The sequence below is a fragment of the Mustela lutreola genome, chromosome 8, assembly GCF_030435805.1.
Source record: "Mustela lutreola isolate mMusLut2 chromosome 8, mMusLut2.pri, whole genome shotgun sequence".
NCBI classification, from domain to species: domain Eukaryota; kingdom Metazoa; phylum Chordata; class Mammalia; order Carnivora; family Mustelidae; genus Mustela; species Mustela lutreola.
In genome coordinates this window covers 141,431,090-141,459,000 of record NC_081297.1, presented here as the reverse complement: position 1 = coordinate 141,459,000, position 27,911 = coordinate 141,431,090, and the positions used below count along the sequence as shown (strand labels likewise).

The 27,911-nt window shown below is 45.9% G+C and overlaps 1 protein-coding gene across 2 annotated transcripts; it reads right to left on the bottom strand.

Moving 5' to 3' along the window:
* Positions 1-522: 522 nt before the first annotated feature.
* EIF3L (eukaryotic translation initiation factor 3 subunit L) lies at positions 523-27,883 on the bottom strand. 2 transcript variants are annotated; one of them, XM_059186929.1, is made up of 13 exons: positions 27,751-27,883; positions 27,164-27,212; positions 25,460-25,670; positions 22,653-22,732; positions 19,619-19,680; positions 16,480-16,549; positions 16,195-16,268; positions 12,225-12,396; positions 9,900-10,054; positions 8,740-8,910; positions 7,406-7,903; positions 1,659-1,739; positions 523-731 (listed from the first exon to the last, which is right to left on the bottom strand). In XM_059186929.1, exons 1-13 carry the CDS (start codon positions 27,781-27,783, stop codon positions 693-695), a joined length of 1,695 nt encoding a protein of 564 aa, XP_059042912.1. In that variant the 5' UTR covers positions 27,784-27,883; the 3' UTR covers positions 523-692. The 2 variants fall into 2 exon arrangements, with proteins under 2 accessions (XP_059042912.1, XP_059042913.1); XM_059186930.1 differs by lacking the exons at positions 22,653-22,732; positions 27,164-27,212; positions 27,751-27,883 and having other exon boundaries at positions 25,460-25,538.
* Positions 27,884-27,911: the final 28 nt, after the last annotated feature.

Genomic DNA, 27,911 nt, shown 5'->3' with positions numbered 1-27,911 from the left:
GCCTCGTGAAGCTGTCAGCATGAGGCATCGTAGACACGGGCAGCAAAAGTAAGTAGTTGTTGGGAGCCGAGTCTTGGCTTTTGTAGAACTCTCTCTCGTTCTGACAAATAAATAAAATCTTAAAAAAAAAAAAGAACTATATGACCTCAAGCAGTCACTTTATAACCTGAGCGCGTCTCCTCCTCAGCAAGTGGGGATCCAACGGCTAACCGCAGGCCGGGAGGTGTCAGCGCGCACCTGGCTTCCTCCCAGCGCAGCTCATGGCCGCAGGAGGGGTTCAAGTTTCTGCCTGAGACCCAGCACTCTGCTAACATGCGTGGAAATCACGGCAGGTCACTTAATGCTCACAGGATTCTGGTGAGGTATAAATAAGATATTGAATGTGAGAATGTCCTGCGAACTGCAAATTCAAATGAAACACCAACATCGATCAGATGCATCGGGAAAAAGTGTCACAGGAAATCACACACTGTCGCCCCGACTACAGATCCCCACCACCCCCAACAATGATGAGATGACAAATCTGGCTCCAAGGATCTTTTACTGAGACCTATTTAAAACATTTCAGTCCTTAATACAAATAAACTTCAACTCAGCTGGATGGCTGATCTAGGTAAAGGCTTCATGGTGACAAAAATACGCCCCGCCTGCAGAGACCCCAGAATTGGCTCCTAACAAGAGTGTGAAGGTACTCAGGGTCTCTGTCCCATCTTCTTCAGGGTTCGATTGAGCTAGGAGAAAAAGAAAAGCCAAGTTAGATACGGAGATCTCACCGACCCATGTCCCCAGTGTGCACGATCCCCAGGTCCGACCCCTGGGCCACCGCTCTGAAGTCCGGGAAGGGTCTCTCTGACGCAGGCACCGGAGTCCACCTTGTGTGCAGGAAGCCCCAGTCAGGTGCCCGCCCCCGACACTCCCACAGCCCTGCACAATTCACACGGACTGTTCCACCTGCCCTTCACACGCCACACCCACACCCACACTGCTCTGTCTGTTTTATAAGACACGCGGCTCACAGAAGCCAAACTTGCCACAGGGCTGCGTTCCTCCTGCAGGAGGAGCCCTGTGGCTGGCCCAGAGCAGAGCAGTGACCTCTGCTGGAGAACTCAGAACACCAGGATGAAGCGGTTCCAGTTACGGCCACACGCAGAAAGCACGCACACACCCTGCATCCTCACACACCCTGCATCCTCGTAGTATTCGTAGTATTCGTAGTATTCGGCGTGACCCCCAGCCCCCAGGACCTCTCCCAGGGCAAGATGTGAAATGCACCAAGTCTGTCAAAACCCAGCTTCCTGTCCTCTGCCTGCAAGAACCGGCCAGACCTGTCTACATCGGAGAGTAACTGCCAAACGGGGAGGGATGGGTAAGAGCAGGCAGTGAAGCCACCCATATTAGGAAATACCAGGGAGGGAGAGGAGAGCTGGCCACCCGCAGAGAGAGATCTTGGACAGAGATGCTCTGGAGAAGGCTGACACAGCAACTGCTACAGGCCCAACCCCATTCCCCAAACCCCAAGCAGCCAGCCAGTCTTGCTCAAAAACTTTTTAAAGGGCCAACTCCGGGCTTTCTTGAAATGAAAAATAAAAAAAAGCAAAAACTCCCCACCAGTTCCAAACCTCTGTCTCCAACCCACACACCACTCCCCAACTTCTCACCTCCTCAAATTTGTGGATCTGCCGGATAAAGAAATCCCCATAGCGCCTGGCGACCTTGGTGTCTGCGATGTGGATCATGTCCTATGGGAGAAGAAAAGCAGAGTCAGAGACGAGCAGGGAGGCAGGGGCACTTAGACTTGCAAGTACATAAAGTCCCCCATTGCCTTCCAAATGCAAACGTTGTGGGGGGGCACCCTACAGAAGAGCATTACCAGCTGATGGCAGCTCGCTCTTTCTAGATGCTTGATTTTTGCTTCCTTGTTAATTCATTTATTTGAGGCGGGAAGAGGGACAGATGACCTTCCCTCCGCCGCCAAGCATGGAGCCCGAAGCGGGCTTGATCCCAACCTTGAGATCATGACCAGAGCTGAAGACGGGGCTTAACCCATTGAGCCACCCAGGCACCATTTTTATTTTCAAGTCTTCTGTAACGAACACGAATCTTTCAGCAATAGAAACATTTCAGACAGCATTTTATTCTCACACACTGTTTAGGAGTGTGAAGCTACAAGTGAATCCAGATTCTAAACTTTGTTTTTTAACTCAAATGTGGTTGAACACCATTTTACTCGTAAATTCCTGCATAATCTAGGTCAAGGCCTAAGAATTTTCTGGATCTCTTTGAAAGGACTTTTTCAAGTCAAGGATGAAAAAAGAAAAGCCAGAAAGCAAGCAGGGATGCCTGGCGGCTCAGTCAGCAGAGCATGCGACTCTGGATCCCTGGGTCATGAGTTACATAAAAATGCAATGTTTACCAAAAGAACCACCACCACTACCCAGAAAGCAACATTTTGCCAAAGACAAAAGTGAACCAGTAAGAGGAATAATTTTTTAAAAAGCCCCAAAAAGATGCAATCAAAAACATTTTCATGGGGCGCCTGTGTGGCTCAGTTAAGCATTTGCCTTTGGCTCAGGTCATGATCCCGGGGTTCTGGGATCAAGCCCTACATCGAGCTCCCTGCTCAGGGGGGAGCTTGCGTCTTCCTCCCTCTCTCCCTCTGCCCCTGGCTCTCTCTCTCTTAAATGAATAAATAAAATCTTTAAAAGAAAAAATAGGGGTGCCTGGGTGGCTCAGTGGGTTAAAGCCTTGGCCTTCGGCTCAGGTCATGATCCCAGGGTCCTGGGATCGAGCCCCGCATCGGGCTCTCTGCTCAGCAGGGAGCCTGCTCCCCGGCCCCCACCTGACTCTGCCTACTTGTGATCTCTGTCAAATAAATAAATAAATAAATAAAATCTAAAAAACAAAACAAAACAAAACACTTTCTCATGTACAGACTTTAAATCATATTATAAGTATTTAATTATGGGGGCGCCTGGGTGGCTCAGTGGGTTAAGCCGCTGCCTTCGGCTCAGGTCATGATCTCAGGGTCCTGGGATCGAGTCCCGCATCGGACTCTCTTCTCAGTGGGGAGTCTGCTTCCTCCTCTCTCTCTGCCTGCCTCTCTGCCTACTTGTGATCTCTGTCAAATAAATAAATAGAATCTTTAAAAAAAAAAAAAAAGTATTTAATTATGTTATAATTTAATTAATACATTACTATAACTTCATGTAAGTTTTTTGTAATAACTAAGTTGTTGATTCTTGGGAGAAATGTTTTATTTATTTATTTTGAAGTAAAGCTTTTACTCCACCCTCAAGGTGGAACTTGAAATCATGACCCTGAGATCAAGAATCACATGTTCTGGGGCACCTGCATGCCTCAGTGGGTTGTCCCTCTGCCTTCCACTCAGGTCGGAGGGTCTTGGGATCAAGCCCCAAGTCAGGCTCTCTGCTCAGCAGGGACCCTGCTTCTCCCACTCTCTCTGCCTGCTTGTGATCTCTCTCTCTGTCAAGTAAATAAATAAATATATAAAAATCTTTAAAAGAAAGAAAAGAATCTCATGTTCTACCAACTGCACCCACCAGGCTTCCCAGAAGTGTTTTGTTAAAGACCATCCAGATAACTGGGACCAGTTCAGCAGGGTTACAAAGTGATGACAGGGGACGGAGCAGGTTACCGATACTGCCAAACATTATATCAGGCACGCACTGAGAACATATTCGAAAAGGACTTTAGGTAGTAGAAGTGATACTACAAGGGACAGTTCTGATTTTTAAAACAACACTGGAGGGCGCCTGGGTGGCTCAGTGGGTTAAGCCGCTGCCTTTGGCTCAGGTCATGATCTCAGGGTCCTGGGATCGAGTCCCACATCGGGCTCTCTGCTCAGCAGGGAGCCTGCTTCCTTCTCTCTCTCTCTGCCTGCCTCTCAGTGTACTTGTAATTTCTCTCTGTAAAATAAATAAATAAAATCTTAAAAAAAAAAAAAAAAAAAGATTTAAAACAACACTGGAAAACTTCCCTAGTGACTCTACTTTCAGTGAGCCCGTTCGTGTCAGAGACAGCCAATTTCTGCCAAACATCAAGTCTTCCAAAAACCACTCTAAATGAGAGGGTTCGGTTTAGCAAGATGAGCTTTCAAAACTAACTACCCAAACTGACCCAGCAATCCCCAAGTAGGTATACGTCCAAGAGAAGACATCCACACAAAAACCTGTACACAAAAATTCATGATAGCAGCATTACCCGCGATAGTCAAAAGGTGAAAACTCGACTGTCCATCACCTAATGACTGGGTCAACAAAGCAGCGCACCCCTACAAGCGCGGTCCTTTGCCACCACGAAAACGGACAGATATGCGCCACAGCCTGGACGAGACCTGAAAACGTGCTCAGTGAAAGAAGTCAAACACGAAAAGGCCACATGTTTATCATAGCAAATATCGAAAATAGACAAATCCACCGAGATGGAGAGCAGATTACTGGTTTGCCAAGGATGAGGGGAGAAGGGGACCTGGGAATGACTGCCCGTGGGTAGGGAGCTGTGGAAATGTCATGGAAGTAGGGGAAACCAACTGTATGACACTGTGAATATAACAATAACCACAGAATTTCATCCTTTAAAATGGTGAAGTTTATGTTACCCGGTTATACCTTTAAAGCACTGCCAAAAAATCTAGTATGTGTAGACCAATACTTTCTCAAAGCAACTAGAAATACAAAATAAATAGTTTGTAAACATCTCCTCATCACATCGAAGAGCTGACGAGAGAATAAAGAGCTACTTTAAGAGAAAATAAACCATTCCAACCGCAACACAGAAGCCTGCTCTGCAGGGAGTGCGTTCGCTCCTCTATCCCAGAACACTTGCACAGAGGGACAAACCAAGGCCAGGGTCAGTCTTACAGAAGATGCTCCCTGCACTGCTGGATCCCTTGAGCTATACCCTCAAGCCGAAGGCAAAAGGGGGACTGGGCAGCCACCCTACTCCAGACACCAAGCAATGCTCACCAAGTTGCGGGAGGGACATACAAGAGGAAAGACACACATTCCCAGGACGTTATAAACACAAGGTGATTCTTCTGACAATCCATAGCCTGGGCTTGTTTCCTGGTTGGTCCAGGGGACCCGAAGTTTTGAGTCTATGGTGGTCCCAGACCAGTAATCTCCCCAGGCACTTTGAAGAGGCAAAAGCAAATCCCTTCTAGAAGAATGAATATTCATCCTACACTTCAAAAAATGTCAACAAAGTTTTTCAAGGACAATAAACTATGTAGTAAACAAACAAAAAAAAGGAACGAAGGACGTTTATGGAAACACTTCACCATGAATTTAAGAAAAATCAGAGAAAGTAAAAACATAGCTGAAGAGATTAACGAGGATAGAATAATCAATCAAAAGAAAATTACCCAGAACAGAGACTAAAAAAGATGGAGAAAGGGTTTAAGAGACACAGAAAACAGAATGAGGTCTGATATACATCAAGTAAGAACTCCAGAAGGAAAACAAAGCACATAAAGTAAAAGATATTAGCCAAGAACATTCCAGAAGAGATGAAAGACATCAGTCTATTCATTTTAACAGACTGCTGTTAAGTCCCTATCAGCATTCCAGGTATATTAAGTAGAACATCATCTTTGAGTGTGTGCACATTAAGGAGGATGAGAGTGCGTGACTTCAAGGAAAAAGCAATTCTAGGAGTCTAGCATATTTTACATCTGAAAAAAACTCACCTAAAAAACAGAACTTAGTTCTTTTAAAAACCTCATTAGGACACCAAAATGTTAACTTAAACTTAAAATCCAGCAATGCAAACGAACACTAGCCCTCCTCCTGAGAGGAGCCTAGGATGTCGCTTGTGCCTCCTTCCAGAAATAACTCTGCATTCACAAGCAGATATAAATGAATCACTTAAAAAAAAAAAGAAAAACTTCAATGAACCACTGAGAGCCACTCTCCAAAACCATGGACACTTTCTGTAATACACAAAACCACTGAAAAGCACATCCGCATTAGAATGCGAAAATCACAGCCAACTCCTGCAGCAGCAGCTGGCCTAGCGCCTAAGGGGACTCCTGCTGTGCACGAAAATGCTGGATGGTGCTGGTCTTAAATGTAACACAAATAAAAGAAGCCAGACACGAAGTGTCAGTCCTCTACATGAAGTCCAAAAGTAGGCAGCACTCATCCAGAGTGCGACAAGTCAGGACAATGGCTCTCACTGGCTAAACTATGTCCCACACTCTACGCCACACCCTCCCACTTTCTTCCCTGATCCTCTCTTCTGCCACAGCCTCCTGTTTGAGGTCACTGCAGCCACAATGAGGTTGTCCCTCAAACATACTGGGTTCACTCCTGCCCCAGGGCCTTTGCCCTTATAGCGCCCACTCCTTGGAACGCTGTTCCCTCAAACGTGTGTCTGGCTAGTTTCTTCACCTGCTTCAAGTCTCAGCTGCAATTTCACTTCCTCAACAAAGGCTACCCTGAGCATCTGTGCAATACTGCCACCTCTGCCTTCCACCACCACTAACCTTAACTGCACAGCACTTGGCAATTTCTAACCTATGATAAAGGAAACGTTCCACTTTTCGTGTTTGTAGGCCCCACTCCTGGCAAAACATTTACTCAAGGTCAAAATGACTTGGCGAAGTCATTTGGACTTTGGCAAAACCTCAAACATGGGCTCTATTCCTGCCCCAAGTACACACTGTACATGTTTCATTAAAAAACAAACAAAACCCATCAAAAAAAAACATTCCAAACAGAAACCTAAGAAAAAAAACCTCACTGATTCCCGTAAGATTCCAGTCTTACAGCCTTTCTGGAAAGTTTTTCATCACAACTTGTAACTCTACGTAAAACAAGAACAAATACAAAAGCAAAACCGTATGTGACTCTTGCACCAGCGCTCCCTCCCCTGCAGCGCTCTTCTCTTTGTGAAGACTGACTGTGTACCCCACGCAGCTCTCTTAACTCGGACTAGAATGAAACTCTTTTTCTTAAATAAATAAATAAATAAATAAATTTATAAGATTGGAGAGAGAGCAAGAGAGCATGGGTGGTGAAGAACGGCAGAGGGAGACACAGAAACAGGCTCCCCGCTGAGCACGGAGCCCGATGTGGGACTGGATCCCAGGACTCTGGGATCATGACCCAAACCAAGCGCAGACGCTTAACTCACTGAGCCACGCAGGCGCCCTTTAAGTGTTTTTAAAGGCTTGTTCATTTTGCATTGACGCCTACCACGTGGTCTGCTTCACTGTAGCGCTGTCTACTCTCACATGAGAAGATCAGCGTGAGGGCAGAAACCTCTGCTGGTTTTGTGCACCACCAAGTCTCGAATGCTCCAAGTGGTGGGCGCCGAGGAAACCCTGATGGCTGAAGAGATGGAGAGAGAGGCCGCAGCCGCCCAGGCCAGAAGGCAGCCGTACCTTATCGATGTAGAAGTCAACCTCGGAGGCCGACTGGAATTCGCCATCGAGGGCGGAGATGCCACTGGTCCACACCAGGTTCTTCATCTTGTGCTTGAAGACCAGCAGCTGGATCCGGAACTCCTGCTCCGTGAGGTCCAGGAAGCCGGCCAGCTTGGCCACAGGCATGGTGGTGTAGAGCTTGAGGAAGCTGCGGATGGTGGACAGCTGCGCCTGCTGCTGTACCTCGTCCGAGAACACCTTCAGCTGCTGCAGGAAGGGCTCCTTGTGGTAGTTGGGGTGCACGTTGTCGTAGTTGGGGACCACGGGCGACAGGAATTTGGGGCACGAGTAGCTGAAAAGTTCCTCATAGACCTGCGGGTCGCCCTTCTGCATGCGCAGCATCTTGTCCCCGTACTTCTCCCGCAGCTGCAGGTGAATGCTCTCATCAATGCGCATGGGGTACATGGTGAGGGCAATGGCCAGCAGCGCGTGCATCTGCTCATTCTGCTTGTTAATCTGCGGGCACGAGACCAATTGGCGCGGGGTCAAACGAGATGGACTTTCTGAGGTCCCCACCACCCTCCCAAGTACATGCTGCATAGGCCTCTGGTTTCTCCCTGGTCTTGCACCCGTCAGTTAACTTTCCCGAAGTCCCTCCGCATCTGCCCTCCAGCTCTACTGAACTTCCAGCCCACTTCCAGGGCCTCCTCAGCTGGTTTCTGGATTCTTCACTAGGGCCTCCTCATTCCTCCTGGTCTACCCCATCCTCACCGGCAGATCGATCCTCTCACACCGTCATGACTGAGTCACCCAGAAATTCTAGATGGCACTGTAAGGCCTATAAAGATTAAATACTTGAGCCAGACAGTGAAGGTTACCCCAGAACCTAGCACCCCAGTCTGACTACTCTACGGCCCTACAGCCTTCAGCTGTTCCTTGTGCTGCTACATCATCATGCTTCCAAGTCTCTGCCTAGAAACTTTGCTCTGCCTAGAAACCTCCCAATTTTAGGCACATCTTGGACCCTTCCCCTCCTCCATGGCAAACTGCTTGAGGGTGGTACCTCTACCTCCCTCAGTTTTAACTACCCAGAGCCCAGTGAACACTCAGCAAACTTGCTGAATAAATGTAGACACTGCTGGAGGGAGAAAGTAAAACAAAAGATACTGTCTTTATCATCAAGGAATTAATGATCTGAAGTAACAGGCACAACAAAAGAAACTTAAGAGTAGTCCAGCCATTAAGAAATCGCCCTAATGAAAAGACATACAAAAAGCAAAATTTGGGAGAACATTTACCAAAAACTGTCAGCACATGTGCCAAGGGTTCAAGCTGGTCAGAGGCTTCCTTACCATCTCATACTTGTATGTGGTCCTCTGGAACATGCTCTTGGTCCTCTGGATATAGAGGAGGATGTTGGCAAAGACCCGGATGGCATCCTGGTAGCGACGCATCATCAGATAAGCAAAACCTACGTAGTAGTAGGTGGTCACCTGGCACTCGGGCACCCGTGAGTACATGCTCTGTGGATGGAAGCATCCGTGAGTCCCAAAACCAAGTCATCCCGGAGAGAATCTGCAAGCCGGCAGGGCCCAGTGTCAGCCGAGCAGAAGCCCCGTACAGATGCCCCGAACTACCCAGCAGGAAAGTGCTGCCCTCTGGAGTTAAGAGGCTCCAAGCGCAGACCACACCAGTCACCGATTAAGTCGTGTGACCCGAGAGCTCCACACTGTTAGATATAACAGGAAGAGACTAGACCAGGTGACCCTAACATTTCTTTCCACTCCAAATCCCTCCACACCTCAGCTGTGTACTCTTCCTCGATTTCTACTCCTTCCTTTTCCATATAAACCCGATAAAGGAACAGATAACAAGACTGAAAAAAAAGACACACACACACATACAACAAAAAAGTACCGATTTTTCTGCGGCTAAGAAAAACCACCACAGCTAATCGTCATTGTCTATACCACCTCAGAACTAAATCTCACTCCTTAAGTAGTGAGATGTGAATAGTAAAAATCTGCCATTATCACGGTCTTGAAAACAGAACCAAAGACTGCCAAACACTTCGAGTGTTACTAAGCAACAAAGAGAAAGCACCTTGCCTATGCGCAGACGTTCACTACAGTGCTTCCCCCCATGTCTCAATTTTCTTTTTTTTTTTTTTTTTTTTTTTTTAAAGATTTTTTATTTATTTATCAGAGAGAGAGAGGGGAGAGAGCAAGCACAGGCAGACAGAATGGCAGGCAGAGGCAGAGGGAGAAGCAGGCTCCCCGCCGAGCAAGGAGCCCGATGTGGGACTCGATCCCAGGACGCTGGGATCATGACCTGAGCCGAAGGCAGCTGCTTAACCAACTGAGCCACCCAGGCGTCCCCATGTCTCAATTTTCAACTGGTCTGGGGAAGACTCCTCTTTCTGATCCCTAACATTTGTCCTTCAAGATCATTCTCTTAACGCACACTCTGGCTCTGGGCGGGGAGGGGGGGGCAGGGGGAAACAGGTAATCACCTTCTTATTCAGTTCAATATTCTCCAGCACCTTGATGGCCTGATAGTAGTCCCCCAACAGGGAGTGCAGACGCAGAAGGCCCACCAGGCTGAAATACCCAAGCATCTTGTAAAGGGAGTGCCGTCCGTACTCGCCAGCCACACTCTCGGGGTCACCTAAGAGAAAAAGACACTGTGACCATTCTAGCAGGGACACGTGAAGGAAGGTGAGCCTAATCCCCGAATACCACTCAGCTGACTCTCCACCTTCTACGGGCCTCTGAAGCTTCCCGCAATGGGGATTAACTGCCCTCAGAGGACTACCCAGAAGCAGCATGCCTGACCTTTTTTTTTTTAAAGGTAACCTGGGGCACCCGGGTGGCTCAGTGAGTTAAGCATCTGCCTTTGGCTCAGGTCATGCTCCCAGGGTCCTGAGATTGAGTCCTGCATCGGTCTCTCTGCTCAGCAGGGAGCCTGCTTCCCTCTCTCTCTGCCTACCTGTGTTCTGTCTCTATGTCAAATAAATAAATAAAATCCTAAAAATAAATAAAATAAAAATAAAAAAATAAAAAAGGTAACCTATACCTAACATGAGTCTCGAACTCACAACCCCCATACCGACTAACAGGCCAGGTATCCTTGGCCTCACACTAATCTTTTACCAAGAGTTGTGGGGGGGGCGGGCGGGGGATGGGCAGGTTTTTGTTTGGTTGGTTCCAAGACACCTGAGATTACTGAGATGACCCTTTTTATCAGCAGCAGCTACTCATCAAGGCCACTGCTTTCAGGAAGTGCATGAGGTCAAAATTACTTTGCTAGTAACACTAACACGCTATTTGTCTTTCTCACTGAAATACCACGTTGCACTGATGGTGCAAACACAGTGGGTAAAACTGACAACTCAGCATAAACCAGGCAGTGGCAGCAAATTGTATCAGTAATTACTGTATTCCTTCCCACCACATGTGGGGAAAGAACCAGCCACTTTTTCACAAAACACCGTTTTTACTTGAATGACTGACACACAAATTATGGTTACTTAGATTTGGGTGTTCAGCAGACATTTTCTCAAAAACGAACGGGGTGAGCCTGTTACATGTCAATAAAGACAACGGACAGTGCTCACTGCCAATGAAAATAGGAGCTTTTAAGCAAATTCTAGTTTTAAAAACATGTATCTGCCACTATGAGCTTCCAAATAAAGACTTACCTACCTAATGAAGCTGATGATCAAAGTGGGTTTTTTAGGTTGTATAATAAAATAGATAAACATTTAGGAAATCTTTATAACTCAATGAACCAATTTTTTACAAAATTGTGCAGGGGTAAAAAGATCCATTCAAGGGGCACCTGGGTGACTCAGCGGGTTAAGCTGCTGCCTTCAGCTCAGGTCATGATCCCAGGGTCCTGGGATCAAGCCCCACATTGGGCTTTCTGCTCAGCAGGGAGCCTGCTCCCCCCTTCCCGCCTACTTGTGATCTCTGTCAAATAAATAAATAAAATCTTAAAAAAAAAAAGTTCATTGCTAAGGCTGCAGATTTCTCACTGCAATTCACCAGTATGAAACCCCCATGGTCTCAGAACTACCTGAGAAGGCTGTGAAGACATTCCTCCCTTTCCCAACTCCACATCTAGGTGAAGCCAGGTCTCCCTCATATACTTCAACCCAAACCGCATATTGTAATTCCAACAAACCGAACGCAGGAGCAGAATGAGAATCCACCTCTTTTCATATATGCCTGGCATATTTGCAAAAAGGGCACTGCTGCAGGTGCCCTTTCCTTTAAACATTTTTTTTTTTTTAAAGATTCTATTTATTTATTTGACAGAGAGAGATCACAAGTAGGCAGAGAGGCAGGCAGAGAGAGAGGAGGAAGCAGGATCCCTGCTGAGCAGAGAGCCCGATGCGGGACTCGATCCCACAACCCCGAGATCATGACCCGAGCCGAAGGCAGCGGCCCAACCCACTGAGCCACCCAGGCGCCCTCCTTTAAACATTTTTTTAAAGGCTTGTTCATTTTGCACTGCCGCCTATTAAATGGACAAACTCTGTGATTCTCAGTCTTTAAAGACTGTAAAGCGGTCCTGACACAAAGCGTGAGAAGCGCTTCTCTACACGAAGGCCCTGGAGACTCGGTTAGAAGCGTCTGCGAATCAGACCTCGTGAGTGCCAGCTGGTTCTGCGTGTCGGCCAACAGACGGCCGAGCCTGACAGCCCTCAGCACCCGCACTTGGCTGCTGTTCACACCCAGCACCAAAGCAGAGCAGCCCATTACCTAAGCCACAGTGGCTCCCCCGCGCTCCCCGGGCCTTTCTCCCCCCGAAACAGATGGCAAGCAGCACTCACCTCCGCTTGTATACACCTCCAGCTGCCGGTTAATGTTGGACTTGTCTACCAGGGAGTGAAGGACATTGAGGACACTGTGAACATTCCAGATTTTGGGATTGGAGCGAAGAAAGTCGATCTCCTCCTCTGACTTCTTGGCAGTCTTGCAGCGATACTGACTGAATGACTGAAACTGTTGGGGAGAAGGGAGAGAGGCAGGAGTTGCATATGATGCTGAAACGGAGGGAGAGCGGCGCGGGGGTCAGGTGGGGTGCACGGCACCGTCTCATGCTAAACTGTTCTGTACACTACTTGTTTTTGCAAAGCCACCTTTCACTGAACTGAATGGTGTTCATTATGGAGTATGTCACTTCTTCCATAGCTAAGTAAAAATCTCTAAGATGAAAGGTAGTTTGCGAAAAAAAAAAAAAAAAAATTCAATTTGGAGTCAAACACCACCTAGAGTCACTTAACGTCTCTGGGCTTCACAATGCAATCGATCTGGCTGTCAGAACCGGATGGTTTGTACAGATCTTCTCTTGGGCTGTGACATGCCGAGTCAGAATAACAAATGAAGACACATGGGGACAGGGTAGTATCTGGATGTATGTCTTGCCTATTGGAACCGACCATCTGTTTGCCAGGGACAGGAACCCAGTTGGGTTACCTCCGTATCAACCACAGAGCCTCGCCAAGTAGAAGGCACATCTAGGGCCCACACCACAGGTAATCCTTAAGGCAGTGGTTCTATCTGGGATCAGCGATGGCCTGACTCCATCAGTCACCCAGAGAACAGCACAAGAGACCTACCCACTCAACTGGTTTTTACAAGATCCTTGGTTAATTCTGGTACCAGGTTCAGAAACCAGTGACCTAGAATCTAGGTCCTAGATGACATAACCCAAGAACGTTCTTCAACTCCATATTAGCACCTTCCTCTAAGAACACAGAAAAAAGTTTCCAGATTTATAATAAACAGAAGAACATCCGGAATATAGAAGGAATTCTCATAATTCAGTAAGAACGAGGTAATCCATCAGAAAAATGGACTAAGAATAATGAGGATCACTTCGAAGAAAATCAAAACTGGCCAATTATCAGGGAAAATACCTAAGCTCTTCACATATCAGAGAAATGCAAATTAAAATGAGATTACCATTTCTTTCCCATCAAACAGACAAATATTAGACTAGTAACACCCACAGCAGAGAAAAACTCTCAAATGCTGTTGACAGCAGTGAAATTTGATAAGCCCTTACAGGGGACAACGTATTACTATTTATTAAGGTCCAAAGTGATTGAAAATGTTCTGTATCGACTGTGGTGGTGGATACTGTCTGTTCAATCTCTTCAACAGCACACTTAAAAATCAGTATCTCATTGTATGCAAGTTCTGACTCTATAAAACTGATCTTAAACTTAAAAGTGGGGAACCTGGGTGGCTCAGTCAGTTAAACATGACTCCTGGTAGCTCAGTCATTAGGCATCTGCCTTCAGCTCAGGTCATGATCCCCGGGTCCTGGGATCGAGCCCCACATCGGGCTCTCTGCTCAGCAGGAAGCCTGCTTCTCCCTCTCCCACTGCCCCTGCTTGTGTTCCCTCTCTCGCTGTCTCTCTCCATCAAATAAATAAATAAGATCTTTAAAAACAACCGAACATGACTCCCGATTTCAGCTCAGGTCACGATCTCAGAGTTGTGAGATCAAGCCCAACGTCCGTTCCACGCTGGGCATGGAGTCTACTTCAGATTCTCTCCCACTGCTCCTGCCTCCTTCCTCCCGCAGGCACTCCTTTACTCTCGAAAACAAACAGAAAAACTTAAAGCAAAAATTCTTCAAAAAACAATTCTACCTCTGGGGATCTCTAGAGACAGACCAATGTGCAACACACACAAGACTACTGAGGGACTCACTATTTGTAATAGTCAAACTCAACACCCAAGGGTGGTATATCATCACCAAGAGGGTGGTATATCCGTATCGTGTACATGGCAGAGAAGAATAAAGCCATCTCTACACAGACATGGTAAGTGTTCCATATCACAACAAATTACACAACATAGTATTATGCCATCTTTAGATGGTGTATTTGATACGTACATGTTTATATAAACGCTTGAAAAGCATGAATGTAACGCCTGTCTTCCCAGACAATAACTGATGCCGCCACAAAGGCAAGGAAGGAAGACACTTTAAACTTTATCTGCAGTTTGGGGATACCCGGGCGGCTCAGTCGGTTGGGCATTTGCCTTCAGGTCAGGTCATGACCCCAGGGTCCTGGGATCAAGCCCCATGTCAGGCTCCCTGCTCAGCGGGGAGTTGCTTCTCCCTCTCCCTATGCCTCTCTTCCCTGGCTGTGTGTGCACATGCGTGCTCACTGTCTCAAATAAATGATCTTAAAAAAAAAAAAAAAGATAAAAACAAACTTCACCTGCAATTTGAAAAGACAGTAATGACATATCATGCATTACTTGTACTGATAAAAATAAATGAAAGCCAGGGAGGTGGGGGACCCATTTAGCCCGTGTGACATCTACCTGGCCGGAGGAGTCACACCTGGCTCCTGCCAGCCGGTCTTTGTTAAGTGAGAGCACTTTAAGCCCCTTAAGAGAACACCAGCTAAGCCCAAGCCGGGATTATGATTATCTTAAGAAGGATGAAGAACCTTAGCACGGATGATCCTCCCTGGACTTGCTGTGTGTGAGTTGAAAGGACCGCCAGCCTTCTAAAATTTGCCAAAGAAAGGGCTTACACAGACCAAGGAGCCAGAAAAGGCAAACAAGGCCAGTGTGGTTTGTGGCCTTCTCTGCACGAAGGCACTAAAGCCTCATAAGCCCCCTCTCAACAGGCCAGCCCTAGGAGGGCTTTCTCAGCATACCAGTCACAATCTGCCAGCACTTCTTAAGTCTGTTTTGTCTATGCAGCTAAAATAACAGCTTTATTAAGAAACTCATTTTTTGGGGCGCCTGGGTGGCTCAGTGGGTTAAGCTGCTGCCTTCGGCTCAGGTCATGATCTCAGGGTCCTGGGATCGAGTCCTGCATCGGGCTCTCTGCTCAGCAGGGAGCCTGCTTCCTCCTCTCTCTCTCTGCCTGCCTCTCTGCCTACTTGTGATCTCTCTCTGTCAAATAAATAAATAAAATCTTTAAAAAAAAAAAAAAGAAACTCATTTTTCCTGAAATACCCAGTGAGAGATACTCCATTCCCATAAAACTCGTGGAAAACAAGTATTTTTCCAAATTGAATTATTCTGTTTTTTGTGGGTTTTTTAAAAGATTTTATTTATTTGAGAGAGAGAGACAGTGCGGAGGCACACAAGAGAGCAAAGGGAGAAGGCTCTGCTCTGAGCATGGAACAGACATGGGGCTCGATCCCAGGACCCTGAAATAATGACCTGAGCAAACCAAAATTAAGAGTTGGCCGCTCAACCGAGAACCCAGGTGTCCCTCAGGTTTATTCTTCAGAAACAGTAGACTTAAAAACAGAATAACCGACTCCAAAGCTTGTGATGCCTTCATTTTTTTCCAACCAGACCAACTCTCAAGATCAGATAACAGCTTAGTGAAAGTCAGCTCAACTCTGCTGACTTCCAAGTTCATATCCAGAGTTCTTAGGCCTGACTCTTCAGAAAATTGTAACATCGGGACGCCTGGGTGGCTCAGTTGGTTAAGCAGCTGCCTTCGGCTCAGGTCATGATCCCAGCGTCCTGGGATCGAGTCCCACATCGGGTTCCTTGCTCCGCGGGGAGCCTGCTTCTCCCTGACTCTGCCTTCCACTCTGTCTGCCTATGCTCGCTCTCTGACAAATAAATAAATAAAATCTTTAAAAAAAAAAAAAAAAAGAAAGAAAGAAAATTGTAACATCAAAGACCACCACCATGGGATCTTTCCCGCGGTGATGAGACATTTTTATCCCAAGCATGTTTTAAACAATGCAAACAGCTAAACCTTTGTCAGACTAGTTATTTCAAATCAGACCAAGGCTGGCCAGATACCTGATAGATGAACTCATCAATGATATCCCAGAGCCACTGGTTGGGTAGTTCAAGGGGAGCAGGACCATCGGCATCTGTGCAGGAGATCACAGAAAAGTCAGACGCAAAGCAAAGACTATTCTTTGCTTTGAACAAGCATGCAGAGTACATTCTGTCATTTTTCTCTTAACTAAGAATCACGGGACATCCCTCCTTCCCACCCTTTTCAAAATCCTGCTAAAAAGAGCTAGAGGCCAACATCAGGCCTCCCTGTAGCCTCACCCCCAGGCCAAACCTCAAACTCACTAAGAATGTAGTTGAAGAGATTGCAGTAGTTGTAGTAGGACTCAAACCTCTGCTCCAAGGAAGGCCCTCCCTGGAAAGAGAACAGAGACATCAGGACTGACAGTTAATTTAAATGTGTTTTACTCATGGTCTGCCACGACACGTGAGAACCAATGCCTCTTCAGGCCTTCTTAGTACGCAAATAGCACTCAGGCCAGAGGCACGACAGTAAGTGCTACAGCATTCGAAAGGACAATGAATATCTTGACCACAACAATTAGGCATTATGGCAACAACCTCAACTGACTGTTCGAGAACATGCAGGCAGATCTGGTGAAGCAGAAAGACGGAAGTACTAACAAAAGCAAAGGAGTAAAATCACGGTGCTTGAAGTATGGGGAGAGCAGGCAGCGCTACACTAGGCTATGCCAGACTGGACTACAACAGGTTAGGAGTGCAGGGGTCTTTCGGTGCCAAACAGGAATCCAGGCCACGGAGATCAGCAAGTCCACCGTCACCTGATTTTTGTAAATAAAAACCTCAACGGGAATATAGTCATAGACACTCATTGTCTGTGGCTGCTACAAAGGCGAGTCGAATAGATTCAACAGAGACCATTATGGCCTCAAAGCCAAACAACTATCTGGCCCTTTGCACAGAAGGCTATTGACCCCCCCAATCTGGACTTGATGTTGCTGGCAACTGAGAACACTGAAGATTTCTGAGCTGGGAAAGAATATGCTGCTATTTGTGAACAGCTAGAAAGAACACAGCCCTGGAGTTTTAGCTCCAGTGCTTACTAACTGCGAGCTTCCGACAAGGTATTTGATCTCTCCATAGTACGAGACTATGTAGTTGAAGTGCCCAATATAATAAATGCTCTTTCAAAGAACTCCCCCCGCCCGACAAGGTTCGAAACGGATCGTATATGTATAAGTACTCTGGTACCTAACAAAGAGGTCATAGAGTCAATAAACTTCTGCTGAATCTTCATCACAGACCTAAGGGAAGATTAGAAGTGGCACAACCACCTGTACTATGGGTTCTGATGCCATGGTCTTCCCAAAGAAGAGATGTTATACAGGCTAGCTAGAGTCTCAACCTAGGCCACAGAGTACGTGAGCTAGAAGAGCAATGGTAGGAGGAAACCTTTACTTTCTAACAGACAGGACAGAGAGCTCACTGGGATGCCAGAATGGCCCCCTGCACTGACAACAGGAACTCCTGCAGCAACCACTAATGGTGGCTCCTGTGGCAAGGCAGGAGCCCTAGCCAGGTCAGGTGGTCTTTTAAGAGATGAGCTGACTGGGAGAAGAAATACTCTATGGAGAGATGACGGTGCCAGGTTCCTTCATTTACACATGCACATACGAGCTCCAACAATTAACTTGTCACCATCGAGGATCAGGGACCAGATTATAGCAGTGACAAGACAAAGTCCATGCCCTGGTGGAGTCTTACCCTCTAGTGCAGGGAGCAGACAAAACCCAAGTAAACAAATACCGCAATGTCAGCTGGTGGTGTGTGCTCCGAAGTGCCAGGGTACGGCAAGGAGCCCAGTAAGGAATGAAAGTCGTAGGAAAGGAGACTGGCAAGAGAGTCAGGGGCCAGATCAAACAGGACTATGACTGAGACCTGGGATTTTCTTCCAAGTGTGATGGTGAGAAGTCATGGTAGGATTGGGAGGGAGGGTGTGACGTGACAAGACTATGTTTCAAAGGGACCTGCAGGTTACTAGGCTGAGAATAAACTCAAGTGGAAGAGTGGAACCTGATACCAGGTAAGCAGCTGCTCAGCTCAGGCAAGAGATGATACAATGCCTTGAACCAAGGTAGCAGCAGTGATGGAGGTAAGAAGTGGGTGGTTTCAAAAAGCATGCTGAAGACAGAGATGAACAGGATTTGTTACAGGGTTGGAAGTTAAGTCAAGAACACCATCAAGGTTTTCATCTGAATGGTCGTATTATTTACTGAGTTGGTTGACATGAGAAGAACAGGCTGAGAGGGAAAATAAGACTTCCGTTTGGAGTATGCTAAACTTGAGGTGCCTGGGTGACTCAGTCAGTTAAGCATCTGCCTTCGACTCCGGTCACGATCTCCGGGCCCTGGGATCAAGACTCATGTCAGGCTCCGTGGTCACCACGGAGTCTGCTTGTCCCTCTGCCCCTCCCCCTGCTCATATTCTCCCTCTCTCAAATAAATTCTTTTTTAAAAAGATTTTATTTTTTTGAGAGAGAACATGCAAGTCAGAGAGGGGGAGAGAGAGCAGCAGACTCGCTGACAAGCAGGGAGTCCGACATGGGGCCCAACCCCAGGACCAGGACCTGAGCCAAAGGCAGATGCTTAATCAACTGAGCTACCGAGGCGCCCCAGAATAAAATCTTAAACGAAACACCCAAATCTGAGATGAGTATCAGACAGCCAAGTGGAGATAATGGAATAGGCAGCTGGATATACAAGTACGGATTTGGAGAGACAGGGGCTAAAGATAGAGATTTTCAGTCATGGTGTATATAAGTAGTACAGATAGTTATTTTAAGCAACTTGGGGCATTCTAAAATTCAGAAACAAGAGAAGAATCAAACAAGTGCCCAAAGCTGAGAGAGTACCGTGGAAAGAACACTGGCATCACAGAAAGCCAGGCCTGGGTTCAAGGAGTTTTGCCACCTACTCATTGCATGAATTTGAGAAGCAACCCCTCTGCACCCCAGTTGGCCTGCCTTGCAGGGCCACTGTGAGGATTAGAGCAGAGATGCCCGCCAGGTGTCAAGCATTACACTGGGCACACAGGGACACTCCCTGTGTGTTTCAGAGAGCAGAAGGCTCACAGTCCTACACTGAAGGTAAAAAGCAAGGGCATCAAAAGCTGAAGCAGTAGGAGTCTGGGAACACACCATTAGGATGGCATCCTGAAACCCAGTCGATGTGATGAGTGCCAAGTCAGGAACTGCCGGGATGGAGAAACTGAAAAGGACACACAAGCTACGCCAAGCAAGTCTGTCTGCGACAGACACGCAACTTATTGGATTCAAGCATTCCCTCTGTCATTTCTGAACACTCAGAAAACATGCCAACCACTCCTGGACACTGAACCAATAGAAGCTAATGACTGTGTTCCAAAGACAAAAATGGCATAGAGCTAGCAACAGTTAGATACTCACACTGACTTTGGCATATATGTGCCTGTAGTATAATTCTTTGTACAGAATCAGGAAGACGGCATCTGAAAGAAATGGCACAGAGCTGCTTTAGTAATCCACAAAACAACTAGGGTCTTCAGGCAGTTTTAGCCCACTGATCGGAAGAGGGGGATAAACACGATTTAAGATACAAAATAACATCTAAATTCCAGTACACCCCAAGAATACACGCAAAAAGAAAACCATCTCTCGTCTATCTTTCAACCTCATCTTAATCCATTCAGGCCCATTTCCCTTTGCTAACATCTAGAGATTTTTGCCATCCAGTTGCTTAACAAACCAACACAGAAATAAATAGTAACAGCTCTAAAAAAGACAATGTCACATTATCAAAATTGTGAACACATGGGTGTTTTTGACTTAGAAATTCTACTGTAAAGAATTTATCCTATTGATATGATACAACCACTAAAAAGAAAGGAGGGAAGAAAAGGTCTTTGGGTACTGATGCTGTACAGAAAAGAATTAAGGAAGTAGGTCTGAGACTTCTATCCTTTGGCTAGTAAAGTTGGGTCTTGGCTGGCATCTGGGAACCTGGATTTTAGGAGGGTCCCCAGTATCCTGACAAGAGGGATCTGCTGAGCCTAACTATGCAACTCTATGGTTTATCCTGAACTCCTGCCTTCCTTCTGGGAGTCTGGAATTTTGGTTCGTGCTAGGCAGGAGGTGTGCCCACATGACCAGCACCCCATAAAATCCTTGGACATTGGACAATCCTTATAACTGTGTTACAGTTTTCTCTGAGAGACTTTTCACACATGTCACAATTCTTTGCTGGAGGAATTAAGCACATCCCAAATGACTCCACAGGAAAGGACTGGTGATAACATACATGCACGTGGTTTTCTCTGGATTCCACTCTGCGTGCCCCTTCCCTTTACCCTGCGTCCGGGGAGTCCTCCTAGCACATCATCAAACCCAGGGGTGGTCTTGGGAATCCTGGAGATGCAGAATACTCTCCAAAAATATAATAAACTTTAAAAAGGGAAGAAAATGGCATTTGCTTTATATAAAAAGAAACAAACAGGCCATTCCTACTTGCTTAGGTACACATAGACTATCACGGGAGGGATAAAAAGTGCTACCACTAGATGGCTCTAGAGAAACTTAAGCCTTGAGGAGGAAAGTAGGAAGAGGATTTTTTACACTGAATCTCCTTTTATACTGTTAAGCCCTGTCATTACTTACCTGTTTGAAATTATACACAGCTGACATTTAAACAGAGGGGGGTTAGGAACACAGATCCCCCCTGCCTCATGTAGTCAAAAACCCACCTTTAACATTTTTTTTTTAAGATTTTATTTATTTTTGACAAAGAGAGAGATCACAAGCAGGTAGAGCAGCAGACAGAGACAGAGGGGGAAGCAGACTCCCTGGTGAGCAGAGAGCCCGATGCGGGGCTCGATCCCAGGACCCTAAGATCATGACCTGAGCCAAAGGCACAGAGGCTTAACCCACTGAACCACCCAGGTGCCCCTCACATTTAACTTTTGAATCCCCACATATTTAACTGTTAACTTTAACAGCCTATGATTGACTGGAACCTTACCGATAACAGTCAACACTTATTTTGCGTGGTATATATGTTATACACTGTGTTATCATGGTGTACAATATGTAAGCTAAAGAGGAGAACTGTTAAGAACATCATAAGGAGGAGAAAATACACGTACACTATTATACGAAAAAAATCCATGTGTATGTGGATTCACCCAGTTCAAACCCATGTGCTCAAGGGCCAACCGTATTTCAAGACTCCTACTGTTGTTGACACACACAATATGATTCTTTATAGGCAACATATTAAACAGAGCATAAGGTCTGAGCAACATAGAAAATAACACCTTCTACAAAGTGAGTTCTAACTTGCGTACCAATGATACCAAAAATAAAGTTCCAAAAAACACTAGCTATATCAAAGAAGTACAAGACTTGTACGCTGAAAACAGTAAAAAGTCATTGAAATAAAGACCTAAATAAATGCAAAGACATCACATGTCCATAAATTAGAGGGCTTAATATAATGGCGACAGTCGCCTAGTTTATCTTCAGATGCAACATAATCCCTATCAAAATCCCAACTTCTTTCCAGAAACTGACAAACTGATCCTGAAATTCTATGGAAATCCAAGGGACTCAGAAGAACCAACAAGAAGTTGGAAAAAGAACAACACAGGGGAACCTGGGTGACTAAGTAGGTTAAGCCTCTGCTTTTGGCTCAGGTCATGATCTCAGGGTTCTAGGATCAAGCCCCACATTGGGCTCTCTGCTCGGCAGGGAGCCTGCTTCCCCTCCCCCACCCCCATCCCCCCTGCCTCTTTGCCTACCTGTGATCTCTTTCTCAGTCAAATAAAAAATAAAATCTTTTAAAAAAAGAAAAGAAGAAGAAGAAGGAGAAGAACACAGTTGGAGGACTTAATGCTTCCTGGTTTCAAAACTTACCACAAAGCCACAATAACTCAGACAGTGAGGCACAAGCATCAGGATGGGTGGATACCAACAGAGTTAACAGAGAGTCCTGACATAAATCCTGACATTTGCACAATCACCAATTTCAACAAAGGTGCCAAGACAATCCCATGGAAAAAGAATAGTCTTTTCACAAACTGGTACTGGGACAACTAGATACGTACGCGCAAAAGCATGAAGCTGGATCTTCCTACTTTACACCATATACAACAAACACCATAGGTGAAAGGTGGGAGGAAGCCAGACAGCTCATTCCCAAGTGACTGTACTGACCCCCAAAATCACGGGGGGATGGAAACAAGTCAGGACAAAGATCTGTTTCAGCTTCATCATGTGTGAGAGGTCTCTATCCCCTCTTCATTTATTCCGCTGTCACTCAGCAAGCTCTTTACTAAGGGTCTACTATGCACCAAGCCCTGGGAAAACAAAATGGTGAGCAAAACACACACGGACTCTTCTGAGCTTCCTCAGGTCCCATCACTCACAGAATGCCATCCAGCGTACAGAACACAGAACTCATACCTACCGTTGCCAACCTGTGGAGCAATGGCTTCAGCCTCAGGCCATGGTGTATTCTTGAAGAACCTTTCAGTCAACTTGGTCCAGCTGAAAACCAAGCAGAAAAATTCTAAACTCTGAAACAGGAAGGAACAGAGAAGAGGCAACCCACGTTTTACAGGTAAGGACCCAGGCTCACAAAGAGGGAGAGGTGACAGAAACAAAGGACCAGAGCCTTCCAAGGCTACAACTCTCAACAGAACTCTGCACCTCAACTTTTCTTAATACGGTGAACACTCCTCTCTACCAGTCAGGCAACCGCCATGCTCTTCAGGATCATCTCCTGCCTCTGTATCATGATACATGACAGCTTGCTGTTCCCTGGTCTGATAACTACTTTCTAGACACCCACGCTTTCCCCCTAGCAATTTCCCCCTACTTTCCCAGAGCACGGTGCCTCCTCCCCCATCCAAATCTGGAAGCCAATCAGTCTGTCTGTGGTGGTCTGATGCTGCAACAGAACTACGGCATCTAACCCAAACACTCAGAGCCCTGATCCCCTCAGGAGTGAATTCAACTGCCCCCCCACTCTCCTCAAGCCCCACCTTTCCACTTCTCCATATTTTTCTTTTTCTTTTTTTTTTTTTAAGATTTTATTTATTTATTTGACAGAGAGAGAGATCGCAAGTAGGCAGAGAGGCAGGCAGAGAGGAGGAAACAGGCTCCCTGCTGAGCTGACAGCCTGATGCGGGGCTTGATCCCAGGACCCTGAGATCATGATCTGAGCCAAAGACAGAGGCTTTAACCCACTGAACCACCCAGGCACCCCTTCTCCAGATTTTTCAGTTCAGCATAAAAAGATGCTCAAGTCTCCACTTCAGGACATATTATAAAACATAATTCATCTCAATAACACTGGATTTTCCAAGGCACCAGCCATTCTTCTCACCACACATTCTCCTTCAGAAAGATCTACCACGTTTGGCTTCAACTATAGTCTGTATCTGCCTGTACTGTCAAATACAGTAACCATTTGCCACATGTGATTATTGTGACTAAAGAATTGAATTTTAAATTTTACTGAATTTTAACCAAAAAACCCAATACTTAGTTACTGCGAACTTTCAACTACATTTAGAATTACTTGGATATCTGCTTTTTCTATCATAAATGCTACGAAATCTACATGGAGATCAGGTATTTCCAACATACACAAATTGAAATGCTGTATAAATACAAAAGATAGGTTTTAGACTTAATACCAAAAAAAAGTAAAATAACTCATTAACAGTTTAATACTGATTATGTGTGGTAATAATATTTTAGATGTTGAAATATCATGAAAATTAATTTCACCTGTTTCAGTTTTTAAAAAATTTTTATATTTAAGTAATCTCTACATCCAATCTCACCCACCCAAGTGAGGCTCAAACTCACAACCCTGAGATCAAGAGTTGCACACTCCACCAACTGAGACAGCCAAGCACCCCTCCTTTTACGTTTCTTTTTTTTTTTTTTTAAATTTGTTTATTTAACAGAGAGAGAGAGATCACAAGCAGGCAGAGTCAGGTGGGGGGTGGGGGGGGGGAGCAGGCTCCCTGCTGAGCAGAGAGCCCGATGTGATGATGCGATGTGGGGCTCGATCCCAGGACCCTGAGATCATGACCCGAGCCAAAGGCAGCGGCTTAACCCACGGAGCTACCCAGCTGCCCCTCCTTTTACATTTCTTAAACGTAACTGATGAAAAAAGTTAAATTACACATGTGGCTAATATTATTTCTATGGGACAGCACTGATCTACACATTTCTACCAGAAAGACCTGGAGATGCAGGAAAAAAACAGTTTGGGGATTAATTCTATTCATTAATCCAAAAAGCCTTTGGCTATTCATTTTGTCCACCCATCCTCCTAGGAATTAACTAATTATTACTTTAAGTTTATTTACTTATTTTAAAGTAATTTCTACTTTAAATAGTGGAGCTCAAACTCACGACCCTGAGATCAAGAGTTATGTGCTCTTCCAACTGAGCCAGCCAGGCACTCCTCCCAGAAATTGTTTAAATTCTATATCCCTGGTGAAGTCTTTCCTGACGTTCTCAACCCTAACAAACCAGTCTCATTTCTAATGCCATTTAAACAAGGGCAATCCCCTCAAAACAGAAGCAGCCATTCAAAGCTCTGCTCACCCTGTTATGCATTAACTTGTACAGTAACTCAAAAGTTAGGCTCTGGGGGTGCCTGGATGGCTCAGTCAGTTAAGAGTCTACCTTTGGCTCAGGTCATGATCCTGGAGACCCCAGATCCAGCCCTATGTCCCCACGTGGAGGGGTGGGGTGTCCCTGCTCAGCAGGGAGTCTGCTTCTCCCTCTCCCTCTGCCCCTCCCCTGTTCCTTCTCTCTCTCAGATAAATAAATAAAATCTTTAAAAAAAAATTAGGCTCTGATGTCAGACTATGCAAGTTCAAAACTCAACATATGCACTCAACTAGCTATATCCTTTCTATATCCTTTGTTTCTCTCATCTGTAAAATAAAGAAAATAATACTACCTACTTCATGAGGTTACTATGAAGAGTAACGAGTAAATATGGGGAAGCGTTCTCAACACTGTTTGATCTATACTGGACAGACATACTAGTTGCTGCTACGACTACTGATAATGATGTTATTTTAGGCCCTGAGTTCTGGGAATACAGAATGTTCCAACAGAATAACATGTCTCCCTATGAGCAATCACTCATTTACAGAGAAATGACTCTCTTTACAGAGAAATGACTAATAGACCCCTTTTTTAGGGGCTGTATCAGTAAACCAGTCCCACCCAGAAAGACTGTACCTGTTCTCATAGATGTCCTGGATCTCATACACCTTCTGATCAATGACATCACTGGACACACGACTGGCCTGCAGCTCATACACCTTCTGGTCAATCAAATCTGAGACGGTTTTGTGGAAATACTGGATAAAGTTTTTGATCACTTCAGGGATCACCTGATAGGTCTGCTGTTCATACTGACGTTCGTAAGCCAGATCCTGCTTTGGATCACCTAGAGGTCAGATATAATAAATACTTTACCAAATGTTTTCAAACTCCCATGTTACAAAACAGAAGGGCAAGACCATCCCCCAAAGAAAACTCAAGTCTATAAAATCAGGTACAATTCCTTTTTAAACACTCAAAGATGGGGCACCTGCGTGGCTCAGTTGGTTAAGCATGCCTTTGGCTCAGGTCATTATCCCAGGGTCTTTGGATCGAACCCCGCATCGAGATCCCTGCTCCACGGGGAGCCTGCTTCTTCCTCTCCATCTGCCTGCTATTTCCCCTACCTGTGCTCTCTCTCTCTCCATCAAATAAATTAATAAAGCTTTTTTTTTTTTTTTTGGTTGTTTGTTTATTTATTTATTTGACAGAGAAAGAGAGAGAGACAGACAGACAGAGAGGAACACAAGCAGGGGGAGTGGGAGAGGGGGAAGCAGGTCTCCCTCAGAGCTTGATCCCAGGACGCTGGGATCATGACCTGAGCCAAAGGCAGACAACTGAGCCACCCAGCCGCCCCAAATTAATAAACTTTAAAAATAAACACTCAAAGATAAAATTATCCCCAACTCACTCTCAACCCCATCGCCCTGTTCCTTCAGAACATTTACCACTATTTACAATTATATATTTGCTTATCATCTGTTTCTTCCACTAGAACTTAAATCCTATAAGGGCAAGAACCTTGTCTGTCTTGTACTGAGGTACACCCTCAGCACCTAAAACAGTTGTAAGTGTCTTCAAAGAGAAGGGAAGACTGTCGGAACAGTAGGTAAGTAGGAGGCACCTTATGTACATGTATTTTAAATATATACATTTATATATTTTTTTAAAGTAGGCTCCACGCCCAGGGTACAGCCCATCAGGGGGCTTGAGCTCAAGACCGAGATCAAGACCTTAGCTGAGATCAAGAGTTGAACGCTTAACCAACTGAGCCACCCAGGTGTCCCAGCACTTAGTATTTCTTGAATGATTGACTGCCATTTACTGCCTATACAACAGTGCTAGTTACTGAACCTCTCTGTTCAGTTTTCTCATCTGAGAAAATGGAGACACTAATTTAGACACTTCCTAGAGCTCTCTGAAGGATTAAAGGAAATACTTCGCACAGAGTACCTGTAACAATGTATGGCACTTACAAAATGCTAAGTCAAACTAACTCACTATAACATTTCAGGAAACCTCAAAACCTTCCAAAAAGATTTTATTTGGGCTTGGTTTGAATCACTAATTTTTCACAAGAAAAATTCTTCAGCAAGCAGTTTAACAAGGAAACCACGGCCAGGACAGTAAGTCTTCCCTTCTGGGACTTTGAGGTGGACCATGAAAGAGGCTTCATATATTAGGCGCTGTACCACCACCCTCTTTCTGAGAACTAATAACTGACTCCAGACCTGGACCACGGAGAAGCAGCGCTTCACAGATGCCCCTCAAGAGCTGTTCCGAGACATTCAAAAAGTTGCAAAACCCTAGAAGTACCAGCTAGCCCGCCCGTAGTCTCACCTGTGTGCATATCATAGTCACCGGGGTAAGCGTAGGGATCATAAGCAGCCTATTAACGAAACAGACATAGGAACAGTCACCAATTCGTGAACCCAAAATGCTCGTTCGACCTATGAGCCAAGTAAAAGTACTAAGGATACAAAAGTGGGTAAAACAGAGTCTCTGCTTTTGAGAAACTAACATGCTCGTGAGAGAAGGGCGAATAAGCAGGCGACAATACGTTACGGACGCGATAAAGTAAAGCAAAGCACAAGAGGCTGTGGGAACCAACGGGCACCGACAAGAGTGAACCAAGCCCACAGGAGCTAAGTTTACAGAAACCCCATGAACAGCCTCCGTCTCCGATCTCGGAAAACCAGAGGACGAGGAGACGGGACACGCGAAGTGGGCGGGCAGAGGTTGGGCTGGAGAGGAGACGCAAGCAATGGAAACAGCCTGAGGGCCGCGCACGCCGGAAGGCAGACCGCAGCTAGTTGCGGCCGGGGGAGGCTCCCACAGGGACCCGGACACCGTCTCACGGCGGGATCCAGCATCCAGAGAACGCTGCCTCCGTCACGAAGCCCAATACACGCGCAGGGCCCGCTTACCTCGGACTCGTAATCATCTGCCGGGTACGACATGGCTGCGCGGCTCACGAACACCGCCAGAGAGAACGAAAAGTGCGGCCCGCGCTTGCGTCGTGAGGCCGGAAGTTCCGGGCCCCTGGGCCTGCTGGGAAGCCGGAAGTCCTTAGGAAGCCTCTAGCGAT